Source organism: Triturus cristatus, chromosome 8 (genome assembly GCF_964204655.1).
Source record: "Triturus cristatus chromosome 8, aTriCri1.1, whole genome shotgun sequence".
Lineage (NCBI taxonomy): Eukaryota > Metazoa > Chordata > Amphibia > Caudata > Salamandridae > Triturus > Triturus cristatus.
In genome coordinates, this window is record NC_140591.1 from 427,016,746 (window position 1) to 427,034,641 (window position 17,896).

A 17,896-nucleotide genomic window follows, 5' to 3' on the forward strand; every position below is an offset into this window, starting at 1 on the left:
ATGATGCATGAGTAATTCTTGAACTTTATCCAGAGAAAAATAAACCTCCTGGGGTCATTTCAGGGCAAGATGAGCATAGCACATCAAACATGTATGCCCCAGAGCGGGGCAGAATGTCCTTTTGCTCTAGAAAAAGTCAAAAAGATAAAATAATGCATTATAGCTCTTCAGAGAGGTTTAGCTTTATCCAGACACAAGGGAGCACCCAGTATAAGTCAACATAATACCCTTTCAGGCAAAGACTGACGCATCAATTATTAACCTCTTCAGTGCCCATGACGAGATAGTCTCGTCATGGAGCACGGTTGCGCTGTGCCCATGACGAGACTATCTCGCCATGAACCCCACCCACTAGTGCAACGCCCGGCACAGGAGGGGGAAAGGGCGTGGCACTGAAGGGGTTAAAAGAAGAAGCAGAGAACTCTGGGTAGTTCCCAAGTTCAGGTGGAGAGCAGCTCCTGTATAGAGCAACCTCAGCATCAGCGATGCTCTAAATGTCTGCATTTACAGCTCGGGATGGATGGCACTGTGCTAATCCTATGCTTAAAGACTTTGATAGAAAAGAAGACATTTGAGGTTATCAAATTTAGAGTGTCGCTGGTGTTGAGGGTGCTCTATACAGGAGCTGCTCTCCACCTAAACTTGGGAACTATATAAATATACAATATTATATATATATATATATAAATGTGTCCCAATGCCACTGTAGCACTGCCGAATAATTTTAACAGGTGCCTCCACCATGCATTAATTTCAAACTAAACACACCATAAAGCAATTGACGAGTTTGCAGTATCCATTTAATTGACCCAACAACAGATGCGTTTCGGCAATGGATTTGGCTTTTTCAATGTTGATTCACAGCAACATCACATGCCATGTTTTAAATCATTCCCGCCACCCTCCCTCCCATTGGAGGCCAGATCATCATTACTGAAAGCGGACTGTTCATGCCCCGTTACCTCACTTAAAAAGCATGCCGCCATCACAGCGTGTGTTTTTAGCTGTGTTAGTGAGTACCATTGCTGTTGTCTGTGCCCTCAATATATGTTGATGAGATGTTCCGTCAAAATGGATGTGAGCAGCACAGCACCACAATATATTGTCCATAAGCCTGCTATTTAAGCTCTTGGTTCCAATCTCCTGGTAGAGAGGGGCTTGGGGGACAAATTTGGCTGTGAGTTTAATTCTGCAACTCTTGTTTTGCTGCACTTGCCATAGACACACAAACATCCGATAGCGCTGGCCTCGTGCCCTTTGTTAACACATTATAGTAATGTCCCAATTTCATTTCGGCAGGTATGCCTACATCTTGAGGCTGTTCTGGCAGTTTTGTTAAGCACAAGCCCCAAATATCACTTTAGAACTGCCTAACAACTTTAGCAACGGGTGCCTCTGTCGTGGTAGTGGCCCTCATGCATTAATTTCAAACCAAAGTCTCCATAAGGAAACGATGTGGAGCACTCAGCGGGTTTGCAGTATCCATTTAATTGATCTAACAGACTTGTTTCAGCAAGGGATTTGCCTTTCTCAGTGTTGATTCCCAGTAACATCACATGCCCTGTTTGAAATCAGTCCTGCCTCTCTCCCATGGGAGACCAGATCATCATTAGTTGGAAGCGGACTGTTCATGCAACGAAATTGTGACATTACTATAATGTGTTAATGCTAGACCTGGCATCTTTGCTGTTTTTCTCCCTGTCTTTTTGCTTCTGGCCTCTTGTTTTTTGTGTGCTGCATTTCGTTTTTCCTGGTTTTGCAGTTGTGCACACTGTACCACTGCTGAAATTATAATTATGATTGGTTATCCATGTCTGTCATATTTGATTTACTAGTAAATCCCTAGTAAAGTGCACTGTATGTGCCCAAGGCCTGTAAATCAAATGCTACTCGTGGGCCTGCAGCACTGATTGCGCCACCCACGAGTAGCAGTGCAACCATGTCTCAGGCCTGCCACTGCAGTGTCTTAGAGTGCAGCTTTAAACTGCCTTGTCGACCTGGCAAGTGCAACCACTTACCAGGCCCAAACCTTCCCTTTTTTTCTACATGTAAGGTATCCCTACGGAAGGCACAAGGTAGCCCCATGGACAGTGTGCAGTGTATGTGAAAGGTAGGACATCTACTTGTGTGTTTTACATGTCCTGATAGTGAAATACTGCCAATTTAGTTTTTCACTACTGTAATGACCATCTGTCTCATAGGTTGTCATTAGAGCTGCCTTGCAACCTCTTACAAGTGTAACTTTCAATTGGGAAGAGATAGAGATTTGGATTGTGGGGTCCCTGAACTCTCAATTGAAAATCACAGCTTTTAGTGAAGTTGGTTTTATAAATTGCCTGTGTGAAAATGCCACTTCTAGAAAGTGCAAAAGAAACAATTGATGGATGAAATGCCAGACAATGCAAACATTCAACCCCAGTCACAAGGATCTGGGTTTAGTGCATCATTCTTTTGCTCACCACACCACCCCAGTTTGGTCGCAGCCATATGCAAATTAGTCTTGATCCTGTTTCTTGTGGGAACAGTACAGCCCGAACTGCCAAGCCAGGTCATCCCTGGACTGGAAACAAGCATCCTGGGTTTGGTTTCAGGGCATCACCCTTCATTAGCCAGGCTAGCTTGAATCCAGTGGTGTAGTGAGCACGGGATTCAATCTAGCCTGGCTGATGAAGGGTGACATACCCCAAAACCAGTCTCAGGATGCTTGTTTATGGTCCAGGGAGTACCTGGCTTGGCAGTTCGGTCTGGACTGTTCCCATGAGGCACAGGGTCAAGACTGATTTGCATATAGCTGGATCCAAACTGGGGTGGCGTAGTGGGCAAAAGAACGATGGATTTAACCCAGATCTCTTGACTGGAGGAGAATGTTTGAATCATTCAGCATTCTGTCCATCATTTGTTGCAGTTACACTTCTAGAAAGTTGGCGTAGTTCGTGGAGTTTCACTACATGGACAAAAAAACTCAGCGGAGTTCCGCAAATGGCGGAGTGCAGTGCGAGCTGCCATTTGCACTGATCTTCCTGCCGCTCGGGTAGAAATTCTACCCGAGCGGCAGCTCGCAATTGCTAATTTACCGTTCGCTGCACTCGGTGGAGCGGAGTTTTCTGCACTCTGCGAGCTCTGCGGAGTGCAGAAAACTCATCAAACTCCGCGAACCGAGCAGTCCTAATTTTCTTGCTTTACCAATCTGTGCCTCTGCCTGCCTGTGAAATCCATGTCTGGTTTAGACTGACTGTTGTGCTGTTTGTGCATTCACTCTAGACAGTCACACAGTGGGAGCGGAGATATGCCCTGCATATGCTGATGCCCATCACCAGGCTGATGGATCATCCTGATCTAGAGTGGTGGGAACAGTTGTCACCGATACCTGAATAGGGCTGTAACTGTCCTCGCTCGAAGCTGTCTCCACCCCCTGCTGTGTGTCTGGAGCCACGTCAGGGAAAGTCAGGTTAGGTCGGTTCTTGTGCAGTACAAAGACTTTCCTTTTAAAGTTTTCCTGCTTCAGAGGCAGAAACTGGTATAAGTACTGAAGCTGTGACAACATAACTTCAGAACACTTTTGGACTAAGAGGAGATTCTGCCAAGAAGAAGAGCTGGAGAAGCTGTAGGAGGGGAACTGCCACTCTGCTTGTTGCGGTGTTGTGCTGGCCTACTGCTGGCTGCTTCTGTCTTGGGCAGGGAAAGGACTGGACTTTGCTTTCTGTATCCTGCTTGCTAAGGTTCTGCAAGGGCTTGTGTGTGTTTGGCAAAGTAAAACACAATGACAAATATATGGGAATAAGACCGGAATTATGGCGATCACTGAGAATGGTGATGTAGATAACGAAATGGACTACATGAGATTATTTTCTAACAGGAAGCTTGGTCAGCTGAGGAAATTGTTATACCCGGCGATCAGTATTATTCTAAGAACACTCTCAATGCAAGGGGTGAGTAAATAGAAGGATTGTAACACTAATTGAAGATTCATTACAGATGTGGGTAACTGCTATCAGTTCCTTTTCTAAGGGACGTTTACCCCTCCTATTAGAAGAAATGTAGATAAAAGGTAAAACTGCTGTCATTTATTGATGTACATCTCCCTCCAGGGTGGCCAAGAAACATTTCAGGTTTAAAAGTAGGACTAATTATTTGTTTAAAAGCTAGTGTGATTACAGGGGATTTTAAGCCACATTTACTGAATGATATGTTGGATAAAAGGATCTCACAAGACAAGCATACTATTAATATACACTAATTATCTATAAACCAAAAACAAGTTGTAAAGGAAATAGAGCAGCATAATATTTTTGAAGATCCCCAAATCTCCACCTTGAACGGCGATGCAAGAAGGAGGCCTATGCTAAGAACACCAACCTATCATTGGCTAGGGAGGCTACTCTAGATAATACTTTGATGTTTGGGGAACATTTCCAAGTTTGCTTAAAAATGAACGCTACCATACTTGGAAAGTAGTAATAATTGGCAATATTTTAGGATTCTGTCAAAAGTCATGTGCAAGTCTTACCCTTTATTGGGATAGTATAGCAACATACGTTGGCCATAACTGGCTAAAAGTTCCACTGCTCAAGAGTTTAAATATTTGGTAAATATTCTCCTGGAAAGCTTTTAGAGGGACTAGAAATGGAAACAAATGCCACCGTCTTTGGTTAGTCTCAGTGGGGAGATATGTTAGAACAAATACCTAATTTCGTAATGCAAAATAAAAATATATTACCTAAAAGGTGCTCCACTTGCATAAGAAGTGGTAAAAGATCCCCCGTCATTCAAGAAAATGCATGCGGAGAGAGAGAAGATTAACTGATGGGAATCTGAATGATCCTCTTTAGGTAGAAAAATAATGAACATGAAAGACAATTATAAACAGATAAATAGGCAAGCACGATAATTCTATTAAAAAAAATATCTGGTTTGAGTTTTATACAGTTGTTAAAAGGTCAACAGATTCTAGAATATTTAACATGGTTGGCGATAACTCAAACATTTCATACAGCAGTGCTTATTTGGGAGGAATACATCTTTTAAACCTTCAGTGATGTTCATATCTTCAACATGATATTGAAATATTCAAAGTGAGGCGTGATTGACAGCACGTGAAAGGATGCTGTCAAAAACAATATCTCCAGTTCTATGTCCAACCTTGAATTCAAACTTAATGGTGTACAAATAGATTTGGTTGAAGTACATCATTCTTTCTTTCATTTGTTTTCAACAGCTATGTTCAACCAGAATTATACCCGATTCCTGGTGTGGCTCAATAATACAACCAGTTCATAATAAGGGGAATTTTTAAAACACCCAAAAACTGTAGGTTTATTGCTTTAATGGATAGTAATTGTATGTACATAGTGCTTACTACCTCTTATGAGGTGTTGAAATAGTGAGGCCAAATGTTTTGCTAATAGATTATTAATGGAATTAGAAGATTGGGCCAGCACCAAGGACCTCCTACCTTTCTTACACATGACTTTCATGAGTGGTCATTGCTCAATGGATTGAAAAATGTCCTAACTATCTTAACGGAAAGTTTCAATTCTATTAAGGGCGCGGAGCTGAGGATTATGCTTTTCTTTGTCCACTTTAATGAATAGCAGCCATTTTAAGACCAACTTTAACAAATTACAATTCCCATGAGGCCTTGGGAATTTCAAGAACAAAAACAATAGTCCAGCACAATCAGGAGCCTCCAATCCGGATTATAGTCCAACAGTGCTGTCCACACATCCTCTTTTGTCGCGCGAGATCAGCCACAGCCGTCCCTTCATGCATCGTGTTTATTGGCCTCCATTCCTGCAAAAAAAGGGCAAATTAGATCCCTTTCAAGGCTAAGGCTTAAGCCTGCAAAGGAAAGGCAAAGATACAACATGTGTATAGAAGTGACTGCTTCAATAATGAAAATAAGCATATAATAAAACTCCAAACATGTTACTTAGTACAAGTAGGGAGGGTTCCAACCATGTGTGCAGTGGAATTCCTGAAAGGGATAATCCTTGCTTCTGCGTCCTTAATAGAATTGAAACTTTCCGTTACCATAGCTAGGAAATGTTTTGTTCTATGTCAGGACGAGGGGTGAGGGTTATGCTAGTTTAAATCTTACTTACCACTAGTTGGGCCATATGTAACACCGGTTTGAAGTAAAACCGTTTAAATTTCGAGTCCGAGGACCAATCTGCAGCATTAAGAATATCCTTCAGCTGCGCCCCCAGCGCGAAAGCCTTTGAAGCCATTGTCCCATGTGTGGAGTGGGCTCCAAACAAAGGCAGATCAGTACCTGCCTCCTGCCTCAAAAAGGAGCTGCCACTCCACGGGGGGCTGAAACCTCTTCGACATCTCCTCATAGGCTCTAAGGCAGGAGACTACACACAACTTTGGAGATTCCGGGAAAGCCAGGTATTGGACCACGCTCGTGCCACAATTGGTCCGTCTTCAGACCCTGAAAGTCACCCCAGAAGGGGTAAAAATCTGGTCAGTGATGTCCAGGGCTCTGACATCCGAGACTGCAAGATACCAGGCACAGGAGCATGGCTAACTTTGCTGAAAGTTCTTTCCATGATAGGAATTTATTGCGTTGCCAGGAGAGAAAAAGATTCAACACCTGGTTCACATCTCAGAGTGCCGAGTAACTGGGCTCTTGGGGAAGGGAAAGCCGGATGCCCCGCAAAAGTCGACACACAAAGGGATGTTCACCCACCGGGAAGCCGTCCGCCACTGTGTGTCCTGCCGAGATAGCAGAGCAGAAGGTGTTTATAGATCTATAGGCCAAGACTTGAGGCCAGAAAATTCAGAACTTGGATCACATCTGCTGCCACGAGATCAAGGCTCCATCACAGACACCAACGGGACCATTGTCTCCAAGAAGATTTGTAGCGTTTGACTGTGCTGTCTGCCCAGGCTTTGGACATGAATTTCTTAGCCACGTCCAAAAGGCCTGGGACCGCCCATTGTCCCTGGTAATCCGCCACACCATGAGAGCCAGCGACCCTTGCAGTACAAGGGGGTGAGGTTGTTGCAGTGGATTGAGAAGTAACCCTGGAAACGGGGAGAGGAATTGGAAGATCCCAAGAAAGTTCCAGAAGAACTGGAAACTAGACCTGTGATCTCCTAATCGGCGTGATCATTACCAGCTCCGACTCCTGCCGGCAGACTCGTGATCATGGCTAATGGGGGGTAAGGCATAAACCTTCTCTTTCCTCCAGTCTTTGAGAAACGCATCTGTGGCCATCGCCAGGGGGTTCGGGCTCCAACTGAAGAATCTGGGCAGTTGGTGTTCCAAGCGAGAGGCTGATAGATACCCTGAAAACGTACCCAATTTTGCTTGGAGATCCGAGAACACTCCCTCGTGCAGCTTCCAAAGGCTCGTGTCCGAAGTTGCGGGATTAGAAAACTGCTATTTGATGTCCTAACCCAGAAGGTATTCCTCTGTAAGTGAGATCTGGCGATCCAGGCAATATTGTCATAGCTTGAAGGCGAGGTCGCAGAGGGCCTTCAACCTGGCAACCCCAGGTGGTTGATGTAGCGAACCGCAGACACGTTGTCCATTTTCAGGAGAACGCAAGCCTGGATCGTGTCCTTGGTCCAACACTGGATCGCGAAAAAGCCCGCTAGGAGCTCTAAACAATTAATGTGTAAATGTTGTTCGTGAGGTGACCACCACCCGCCTGTAGCAAAATCACCACATCTGGCGCCCCAGCCTAACCTGCTGGCATCTGACTTGATGTCCGGGGCGGAGCAAAATATCGCCCGGGCGTTCCATGCTTCCATGTTGGCCAACCACCAATCTATTTCCTCTCTGGCTTCTCCGGAGAGGGTCACCTGTTGGAAGTACAGTGTCCCCTGCGTAAGTGTACCGCCTTCAAGCATAGAAGAGCGCAGTAATGGAGGGGTCCAGGGAAGATAACCTGGATGGAGGAGGAGAGGAGGACCACCAGGCGGCCCACTTGTCTCCGAGAGATCTAAGGTTTGGCCAAAGCGCGTCGCAGTTAGTGCCGGGTCTTCATTACCTTCCGGGAAGGAAGGCTGAGAGAAATCTCGACGGAGTCAATCAAGAAACCTAGAAAAACTACCCTCTGGGAAGAGATAAGTAGGGATTTGGGCTCGTTTATCACAAAGCCCAAGCTCTGTAGGAGGATGACCGCTCGCTGAAGCTGTAGAGTCAGCTTGTTGGGCCACTGCGCCATTATCAAAATATCATCGAGGTAGACAATGAGTCTCATCACTTGTGACCTTAGGTGTTCCACAACAAGCTTGGGGACCTTTGTGAAGCACCAGGGGGTGGATGAGAGACCAAAGAGAAGGGTGGTGAACTTGTAGGTCTCGCCTCCACATGCAAACTGCAGGAATCTCCTGTGGGGGGGGGGGATTGGGATCAAGAGGTAAGCATCCTTGAGGTCCAGATGCACCATCCAGTTCCGTGGGCGGAGGATGTCCTGCAACAGGTGGATCCCCTCCGTTTTAAAGTTGTGGTAAACTATCCACTTGTTGAACTCGCGTAAGTTGATGACCGGTCATTGACCCCTGTCCGCCTTGTCTACCAAGAAGAGGTTGCTGATAAAACCTCTGGGGTGTGGAATGGATGGGGCTATAGCGCCCTTTGCCAAGAGGGACCTCACCTCGTCGTCCACTAGAGCTGGCTCTGCCACCAAAAAACATATGGGGCATTGAAGAGCAGCTTGAACAGGAGTGCCATAAAACTGTATGTGGAACCCTTGGATTGTTTGATGGACCCAGGCGTCCCCTGTGATGGAAGTACAAGTCTTGAAAAAACTCACCAGTCGGCCCCCCCTACTTTTACAAGGGAAGAAGGTAAAACACTCACCGGTATTGTTGGAGGCACCTGCGCCTCTGCCGCGGCGCCCTCTGGTGGGTTAAAAATTACCAAATCTGGCCTGGTCTTGTTACTGGCCTTGGTGGGAGCCTTGTGGATGATACTGGTTATTGGGCTGGCCGGCCGAGGGGCCCCTTCCTCGACCGGCCCCCGCAAAACCCAGGAGTGAAAAACCTTTTTACTAGAGGACTGTAACTTGTCAAGGGAGGTGAAAGTGTTTACGAATCGCTCCTGCTCCTTAATAAAGGGCTCCCTGAAAAGGCCGCCTTGTGTGACGAGACACGCCTCCGAATCGGCCAAGTCTCCAAGCTTGGGGTCTCCCTTAATAAGCAATGAGTGACGTCCCTGCGTAGATAACGCGCAGTTCGCATTACCCAAAAAGACAATCGCACCCTGTGCCCATGCAGAGAGGGCATCAGGGGAAATCATGGAACCTGACGACTTGGCCTCTTCCGCCATGTCCAGGATCTTTGTTAGTGGGTCCAGGGTATCCAGCAGCTTGTCCTGGCAAGCCCGCCAGGATCCGTCTATCTCTTTTTTAGGGTCTTTGACAAACTTATGCTAGAAAGTGGCCATTCGTGCTCAAGCAATTTCATGAGTCCTCCTCCAAAAGATTCCGAATGTGGCCAGCCACATATTGTGCGACTTTGTCCGACGGGGCCCATTAGGAAGACCTCGGGTGAAGGATCTCATCCGAGTCTATCATATCTTAGCACAATACTTGGCTGCCTGAGTTATTGGTGAGGTTGGCCGGGGGTTGAGAGGAAGGGAGCTAGGGCGGGAGGGCCCTGCGTCCTCGTCCGTGTCCCTATGGTCGTCATCTATGGGGGGAGGGGATACCGGGATAGGTGCATTACTGGCCAGGATTGCCTGCTTCTGCCTGGCAAAGGCATCGAGATTCAATCCTGTATCACAGAGTCTCTTCACTGGTGGGTGATGTGATTCCTGGGACTGGGTGGTCCCAGCAGGCGGTAGGGTTGCTGTACGGGCTGTGGGGTTCCCCCCCATCCTTTCGCAGGCCTGCGCTATTTGGCGCAAGAGGTGTTACTCCAGGGGGGCCCTTGCCTCAGACACTGCCCTATAAATTGATGCTTCTACCGCATCATAAAAGTCATCATCCCAGGGAATCCCACCCAAGGGGTTTTCCTCTCCCTGGGAATCATCAAAGGGTTCCATCTGTGGGCGGTATCCCCTGCTGCCCTGTTCCACAGGTAATATGGCAAGGAGGCACCCGATCAGAGTGCTATATATTGGGGCTGGGTGTCAGCTTAAACTTCAGTGTGAGAAGGCTCAATTAAGTAGGGTCAGGCCCCAGGGACAGTCCACCCCAGGTGGGAAGTCTTATGCGGGGTAACACGTCTAGGAGGGTCCCTGTAGGACAGTGTCCTGTTACAGTACAGACTCCCTAGTAAGGGAGCGTGAGCAGTTAAATACTGCTGGCCCCTGTAAGGAGTGTAAGATTTTCCACTCTGCCGTTCGGCAGTACAGACCATTCTGGTGAAGGGCGTCTCTCTTTCAGACGGATCAAGGCTCCCGACCGCGGCTCGCTGCTCCGACGCCTCTGGAATTCTAGGAATGCAGAGCACACGTCGCGGTCGGAGGTGCCGAGTAGGCACCCTCAAGCAGTGGGAGGATCGCACCACGGAGCCGCACCTCAGATGAGAGGGCCGCGAAGGAGCAGACTACGTTCCTGCGGCCGAAGAAAATTCTGCAATGAAGCAGTACAGATTTCAATGAAAAAACAAATAGTATGCAATGTCGCGTAAGCGTGGCGAATCAATTACCAAACACACACTGCAATTAACTACAGTGTAAAGTATGAGCAATAAACAACACCACTTATCTTTGGCTGCAAGCAGCAAAGAAAGAGTATGGGTGGACAGTGCTGATGGACTATAACCCTGATTGGAGGCTCCTGATTGGTTGGAGGAGGAGACTATCGTTGTGTTGAACTCTATTGTTTTTGTTCTTGAAATTCCCTAGGCTTCATGGGAATTGTAGTTTGCTAAAGTTCGTTTTATATTGGCTGCTACTCATTAAAGTGGAGAAAGGAAAGCATAATCCTCGCCTCCGGTCCTGACATAGAATTAATCTTCTCTCTTGATTTGTTAACTTATATACTGTGGGCTAACTTAGAGCGAATGTATGTACTTTTTTGTCAATTTTGTCACAAAGTTTGACACTGTAAATTGGGGCAACTTGTGGAAGAAGCTATATAACTGAGAGATTGATACAACATTATTACAATTAATTATCCAAATGCACATGGATACTTGGGTTAGGATGCAAATGGGGCTGAACAATGAACAGAGCAGATTCCTGCTACCATGGGCTTAAAACAAAACAAAACTTTGGAAAACAAACCCTCAGTAATTGTGTCTTGACTAGTCTTTCATGTTTCACTAGTTAAAATTCCCATGAGCTCTCCAGCATACCGTGTGCCGCTACTTCTGGAGTTGAAACCTTCATCTACCAGTCTAAATTTTTATTCAGCCCACTGTCCTTTACAGTTTCGCGCTAATTTTCACAAATGATCATTAGGCGTAGAATGATAGCATTAATACAATCTACACTGTATTTATAAAATCACACTACATTTCCTCATATTTAAACTAATATTCGGGGGAAGCAGATCTCTTACTATCCTCTTCATCCTCTTTTATTTTACTCACTTCTGGGATTAACAAGCCTCACATCCAAAATAATGATAAAATCAAAGCCATAGGTCTGTTCTTCTATGCCAGTCGCCTAAGGCAGTAAACACCATTTTAAGATTTGAAATTCAATGAGTGTATTTATAGTTTGTGATGGAGCTTGATATGTTCCATATTTAAGAAGGTAACCTAAAGGAAAACTGATAGAAGCTAGCACATATTACATATAGTTCCATGCTTCAAGTGGTTCAACATTGTCTATCAAAGCAATGTAATGTTAACAAGACTAACTTTCTACCAAATATATTGTCTGTATTTATACTTTTGTTTCACATACATTTTTATTTTTCTGTTCCAGGCACACCTGAGGACAAGTCTGATAGCAATAAAACTGGTATGTGTTCCAACAAGATTTACTTAATTTGACTTGATAATTATGTGCATCTGTTAATAGCTTTTTTAAATTGTAAATGAATTATTTTTTTTCTGTAATGTAAAGTCTACAACTGACAGTCTGTGAAAGTTCATCCCTATTCTCTAGAGAATATGGTAGAATTAATGTTTACTTTGTAATTCCATTCACTGATGTATTTTGATTTGCTTAAATTAATCCTGTATTCAGAACTATCACATTTTATTGGGTGAATAGCATCTTGCCTGAACCATTTCAACTTTTCCATTGTTACAGGATTTCAAATATTTGTTATAAATGAGCTAATTGTGTGATTTTTCTGTATCATTTGACAAATCAACTTTCGTTGGTTCTTGTTTTTGTTTAATTTTATTTCTGCCAATGGCATGAGATTATGGTATGCTTGCCATAGAGACTGGTGGTGCAGTGCCCCACCAGGAGACAAGGGAGTGAGGAAGATGTTAAGACAATTCTCTGTTGAACCTGGCAGTAGGAGTGCAGCAAAGCAGTGCTGGTACACATATTGTGCCTGAGAGAGTCGATCAACTCAATTTTGCCTCCGCAGCAGCTGAAAAGTTCTAAGTCTGACTGTGGGAGTGTGGGCCGGATAAACAGACGCGGAGGCTGTATATAGTGGGCCAGTGGGCGGCTTTTACTTAAAGGTTCAGTTCTTTGAGCTGCCAGTGAGCGTGGTGGTTCTTCGTCTTTCTTCGGGTTCTCCTTTGTGCCTAGTGGAACCTAGTCTTTGGCTATCGTCCCCTTCGTCCGATCTTCTTCTGGGTCGGGGAATCTCCCACGGAGGCTCATAAAGAGGGAATAGAAAAGGAGCTGTCAGACACTGCTCAAATGATACGCCCGTAGGCTGTATTGTGCCCGTCAACACACCCGATTGGTGTTTGGGAATTAATAAGAAAAGACCGGGGATACTAGTGAGGGTAGGAGCAATCGGGATCGAAGGTAGGTCAGGGGACTAGTGTGCGCTTAAAAAGATGTCTAGGGTATCACCAGAAATCAAAATGAACGACACGTGAGGGATGGGACTCTTAAAGCGTGAAATCACTTTTGTTACACTCACAACCCCCCTCCCTCCTTCCGGTAACCACTAAACGCCCACCTCCCGCAACCCCGCTTCCTCTTTCCCCTGCCTGCCGTCACTCACCGGCTCTGCTGCAAATCTCCTGAGTTGCGGCCGCTCTCACGCCTCCTCCTGCGGGGACCACCACTCTTCACACCACCTCTTGTCTTCCTCTCCGGCTTCCGCTTCTTCCTCCTCCTCTGACTCAACGTCCTTCTTCTCCTCGTCTTCTCCGCTTCGCGACTCCTCCTTTCCTCCGGCCCATTTGCGCCCTTCTTCGTGGGATTCAGTCCTTTTCTTTTCCTGAAGAGTAGGACTTCCAGGCTTAATCCCTACTCCTTTCGCCGCGGCGTCTTGAGTACCTCGTTCCTGTATGGACAGAGCACGGGGGGGGGGGGGTATCCTTCCGGAGGACGTAGGGAAGGAACTCCGATTCCGCGGTTCTGTCACCAAAGGAATACAGTCTCTGCTAGTGTGACGTGACATCTCAGGTAAGAGGCGTGTCCCGATCGGTACCCTCTCACACTGACAAATAGTGAGTTTCACATCTAGGTTACCATGCTATCCTTTCATTGGCTGACCTTAACCAAGACTCAAATAGTGTGAAGAGGGAGGTGTAAGTCCTGGGTGATTCAGTGAGCACGTGGCATCCCTTTTTGACAGCATCTATTAATGCCCTAGGGCTGCTGGTCTCCTCATGCTTGCAGTACCCAACACCTTGTCTGTATGCAACTTCCACCTTGTCGTGGATTCTATTCCTCCATGCCGGTATTGCACTTCCTCAGGGTGTGGGAGGCAGAGAGGTCCATCTGGTAGCTCTCCATCCAACGAGCTCTGGGATGTCTTAGCACCACATGGGTTATTGTGTTTCTGCTTTCTCTTAATCCAACATTTCTCATGTATACGTTTAACAACAGGTTCCTCACCTTTTTATTTTCACCAGCCACCAGCCTAGATCCAGAAATATTCAAAGCTCACACATTCCAAAAGCTTGCTCTGTTGCCTCTCTGGCGACCTTCCTGCAGGGGTGTGGAATTTATTAAAATATCTACTTGTCCATGGGGCAGGTTGCCTCGTATATCTACTTGTCCTGTAACAAAATCCAATTGTCCCTTTTGTGGCATTCAATGCGGTGACAAATTACGGCAGCAATCTCATTATAAAAGAGTTCTGAAATAGCCTCTCTGATTATGACAAGGCTCGTACAATAGTAGGGTTTGAATACTAGCAATTCCCTTATGTTGCCATGTTTCTGCAGGTCTACATACTAGGGCTGAAGATAGTGGTAAGCAATAGTTCCAGGGTTGGAAGGCCCTTATGAGTCCGTGCAAACCTACCAACTCACATGTCATGTTTTAAGGGTTTTCACCAACTCTTCTCTAATCTTTTCCCATAATGAGAGAGGTTGGAAATTTACTCCTGACACTGGCAGATGTAAAACCTCTTCCAGGGTTAGGAAAAAAGTGGTAGGAGGAAAAGTGAACTTGGAAATATTCAGATTTTCACATTAGCAAATCTACACATGACTATTTGCTCATGGTAAAATGCAGTTCACAAATATTTTCTAGGAGTGCTTTTTCTTGGCCTACTTCTGAGAATTCTTGTGAATTCACGGAAACCGTATTTAAGCACTGAATGCAAGGATATATACCATGAATGCACTTTTCAGACTTTCTTTAATAATTGGGCCTCTAATTAGGCCAGGCCTTAACCATGACCTTTTGTGTTTATTAAAATTTGGTCTCTCTCTATCAGGTGGCTTCAGTGTGAGTGACAGTCTTCTGCTCTTTCACATGGAGCATATTGGCACACAAAGTAGTTTTGTTCATTGCCTGGAACTGCTGTGGCAATGTGTACTTTTTGAGACCAAATCTTTATTTGCTTTTGCCAATGTTTGTTAAAATGGTGAGGGCCCAGCATTTCCCACACCGATAAGGTTTTACAAAAACCATGGCTATAGAAGTCACGCATTGAAAAAACCAAAAGACTGACCTCCAATTTCAGACCTACTGGCTTTGCCAATGCTCGTTTATTTTTGTTTTCCTTAATTGTATTTAACCCCTTCAGCGCTGGGCGAATTCCGCCGCGGTGCTGAAGGGTTCGAGCGCGGGCGGGCTCATGACGGAACGGTTCCGTCATGAGCACAGCTCAACCGTGGCTCATGACGGAACCGTTCCGTCATGAGCATGGAAGGGGTTAAACTGGTTACACGGATTTTCCATTATGAATATTTTTGGGAAATACTAGCACACATCAACATGTTACTAAATGATGCGGCAAAGATATGGTGCCTAAAATCTTACAGTAGTTTATCGAAATGTTTTTTTCCTACTTGCATTTTTTTGTGAACATTTTATTTTGAAAGCAAAGAATCGTCACTCTTGCTTTCAAGCTTCTGCAAATATTTGCATATAATCAGATAGCATTCTGGGAGCATTATATATAGCCTCATATTACTAAACTTTGAAAACGTGTGTTCAATTTTATACTGGAACCACTGTCAGTAGTGCAGTCCGAGCTTACATTTACTTGGAGCGCTCACCCTAATAATAAAGGCATTCAATTAATGAACCATAAATACAAGTTTGAACAGCATTAACACATGGACAAACATTACCTAAACTGTAGACAGGGCCCTTCCCTGATCTAAAATGTGGGACTGCAAACTGGCAGCTAAAGGGTTTGTGCTGCAGGGGTTTGGGCCTATTTGTCCCAAGGACAAAATACACATTACAACTTGTTCCCTTGACCCCAAACAATATGTCCTGGGCGTCGGGCTATAGGAATTCCACATCCCTGCTTCCTAAGCAGTGACGATATTGAGCCATATAAATGTACTAGGTCTGCCCACTGATTTCGGTTTCTATCTTTCTGTGTACTTTGCATGAGTCCAGAGTTCTGCTTTTTGTCTGTAATTTCCAACTCGAGAAAACTTGTATTCTAGATAGTGTTCGAAGACAAATGTCTCCCAAAGGAACCCAGGCTTCAAATAATGCTATGATGTAGGAAGCAAATGCCCATCATTGATCCACACAATGCCTGCGTGTGGTATCTAGAGTTTTAGCACAACTCCATATTTTGCAATACATGCTCCCTAATGCACCCGAAGATCATCAAGGAGTGGGAAGCGAAGCTGTACATCGCTGAACACAAGATTTGGGGCAGGTCATGCTCCAAGCAAAGGACCTGACCCACGTCGCAGGGCTTCTTCTGCTCCTGTTTCAAGCCCTTCTGTCCCACTCAGCCGCCATCCTTTTGAAATTTGAAGCAAAGTTGTGAGTCACTTTTTGCCGCAGTCCAAGAGGGACTTGTCGCGAATCCAGTTTCTCCCGCTTATTGAAGAAGTCATGCAGTCAATGCTCAAAGACCCCAACTCTGCTTCCATCACCTTGCTATGAGCTCATCCGGTAGTTGGTCTCCGCTTGCTTTCCAATTCCAAGGCCAGTGTCGACCCTACAGCAGGTAGAGGCCTTCAGGAAGGCCATGATGCAGTTTTTTAGGTCTTGCTGAGCCAGCGCATGCACTGCTCTGCGAGAAATTTAGTGTGTGGGTTTTCGAAGTGCTGCCACAGGCTTTTGGTGGCCTGGCGCTTGCGTTCACGCATGCACTTGCGCAGCTGCCATCTGGCTTTCTGTAATGGCTCATTAAGCCTTACAGCGCATGAATCCCCTCCCCTACACCCTCCCTTCTCCCACTCCCTCCTCGTCAGCACGAGCGCGCGCTTGTTTTAACTTTTTTTTTTTTTAACTTTGAAACTGAGCGCGGCGCTGCTTCACGGACAGCGCGCTCGGTTTATTGATATATTTCTTAGCTTTAGCACTGAGCGCAGCGCCCCCTTCAAGGACACCGCGCTCAGTGTTGAAGTTAAGAAATATATAAAGAAACGGAGTGCGGTGTCTGTGAAGCGGCGCCGTGCTCAGTTTTAAACGTAAGCATTTGCAATGCATTCGGACCGATTACATTGCAAATGCTTGTTGATTTAAGCCAACAGGGTTGCCTAGAAGTTTAAAGCATCCAACTGAAAAATATTGGTGCAGGCCACCGTTTTTTTTTTTTTTTTTTTTTCTATTTAAACTAAGAAAGGATCTTTTTTTTTTTGTCTTTTATCGAACCAACATGGATGCAAAAAAATTAGCACCAGTATCTGCAACAGTGAGGAAGCAAAAATCATTAGTACGAGTGAACACCATGTTTGGGTTCAGTGTGGCTTCCAATTTCTGCTAGCTACGGGGGAGACTCTTGATCTTAGTGCCCTATGCTGTTACTGACACCAGCCGACTGTTGCTAACACCAACTGCCGATCTTCTACCTTCCTACAGGTGGTCCAGAACTTCTCCAGCTCGCCGCTCGGTGCATCAAGAATAGCCTGAGAGCGGCAGCTGTTGCAGGCCATCGCCTGCTGTGCTGCAAGAGCCACGAGAGAAGGGAGTGTTCACTCGTACTGGCATTTGTGTCTGTTGAAATTTTGCCATGCATGTGCCCGTTTTTCCAGTGTTTTTAGATCTGCCTGTTTAAAAAGGTCACTTGAGAGACTTTCTAAAAAAACAACTTTAATGGCAAACAAATAAAAATATCTATTCATCAAGAACATATACACAATATACAAGGTCCAGCTTACTATATCTGCACCTCTGACCCCATTAACTATCTGTGTTAACCATTTAGTGGCCAGCTCCAGTACATCTGGTCTGCACAGGATCTTATTGATGATGGGGAAAGATTAGATGCCACAGAGTTTGATGAGGATGATGATGATGAGGAGGCAGACAGTTTACTTCCTGCCCACATTACGCAAATCCTGGCTTCTACTTTGACCAAATGCCTGGATATTTCATCTGAGACAGAATTGCCCTCTGAAGCAGCCCCCCACTGAGGAGCATGCCTCTTTCACTGTAGCAGTCCATAGAGCAGCTAAAGTTTCAGATGTCGAA

At 45.5% G+C, this 17,896-nt stretch overlaps 1 protein-coding gene across 2 annotated transcripts in view; it reads left to right on the forward strand.

Annotated features, from left to right (window-relative positions):
- The window catches only part of GTF2F2 (general transcription factor IIF subunit 2), a 993,146-nt gene that overhangs the window by 333,634 nt on the left and 641,616 nt on the right, over window positions 1-17,896 (forward strand). For both annotated transcript variants that reach the window (XM_085621825.1, XM_085621826.1), the window contains one exon: window positions 11,837-11,872. In XM_085621825.1, coding sequence (XP_085477951.1) covers window positions 11,837-11,872 — 36 coding nt within the window. The remainder of the gene's footprint in view (window positions 1-11,836; window positions 11,873-17,896) is intronic.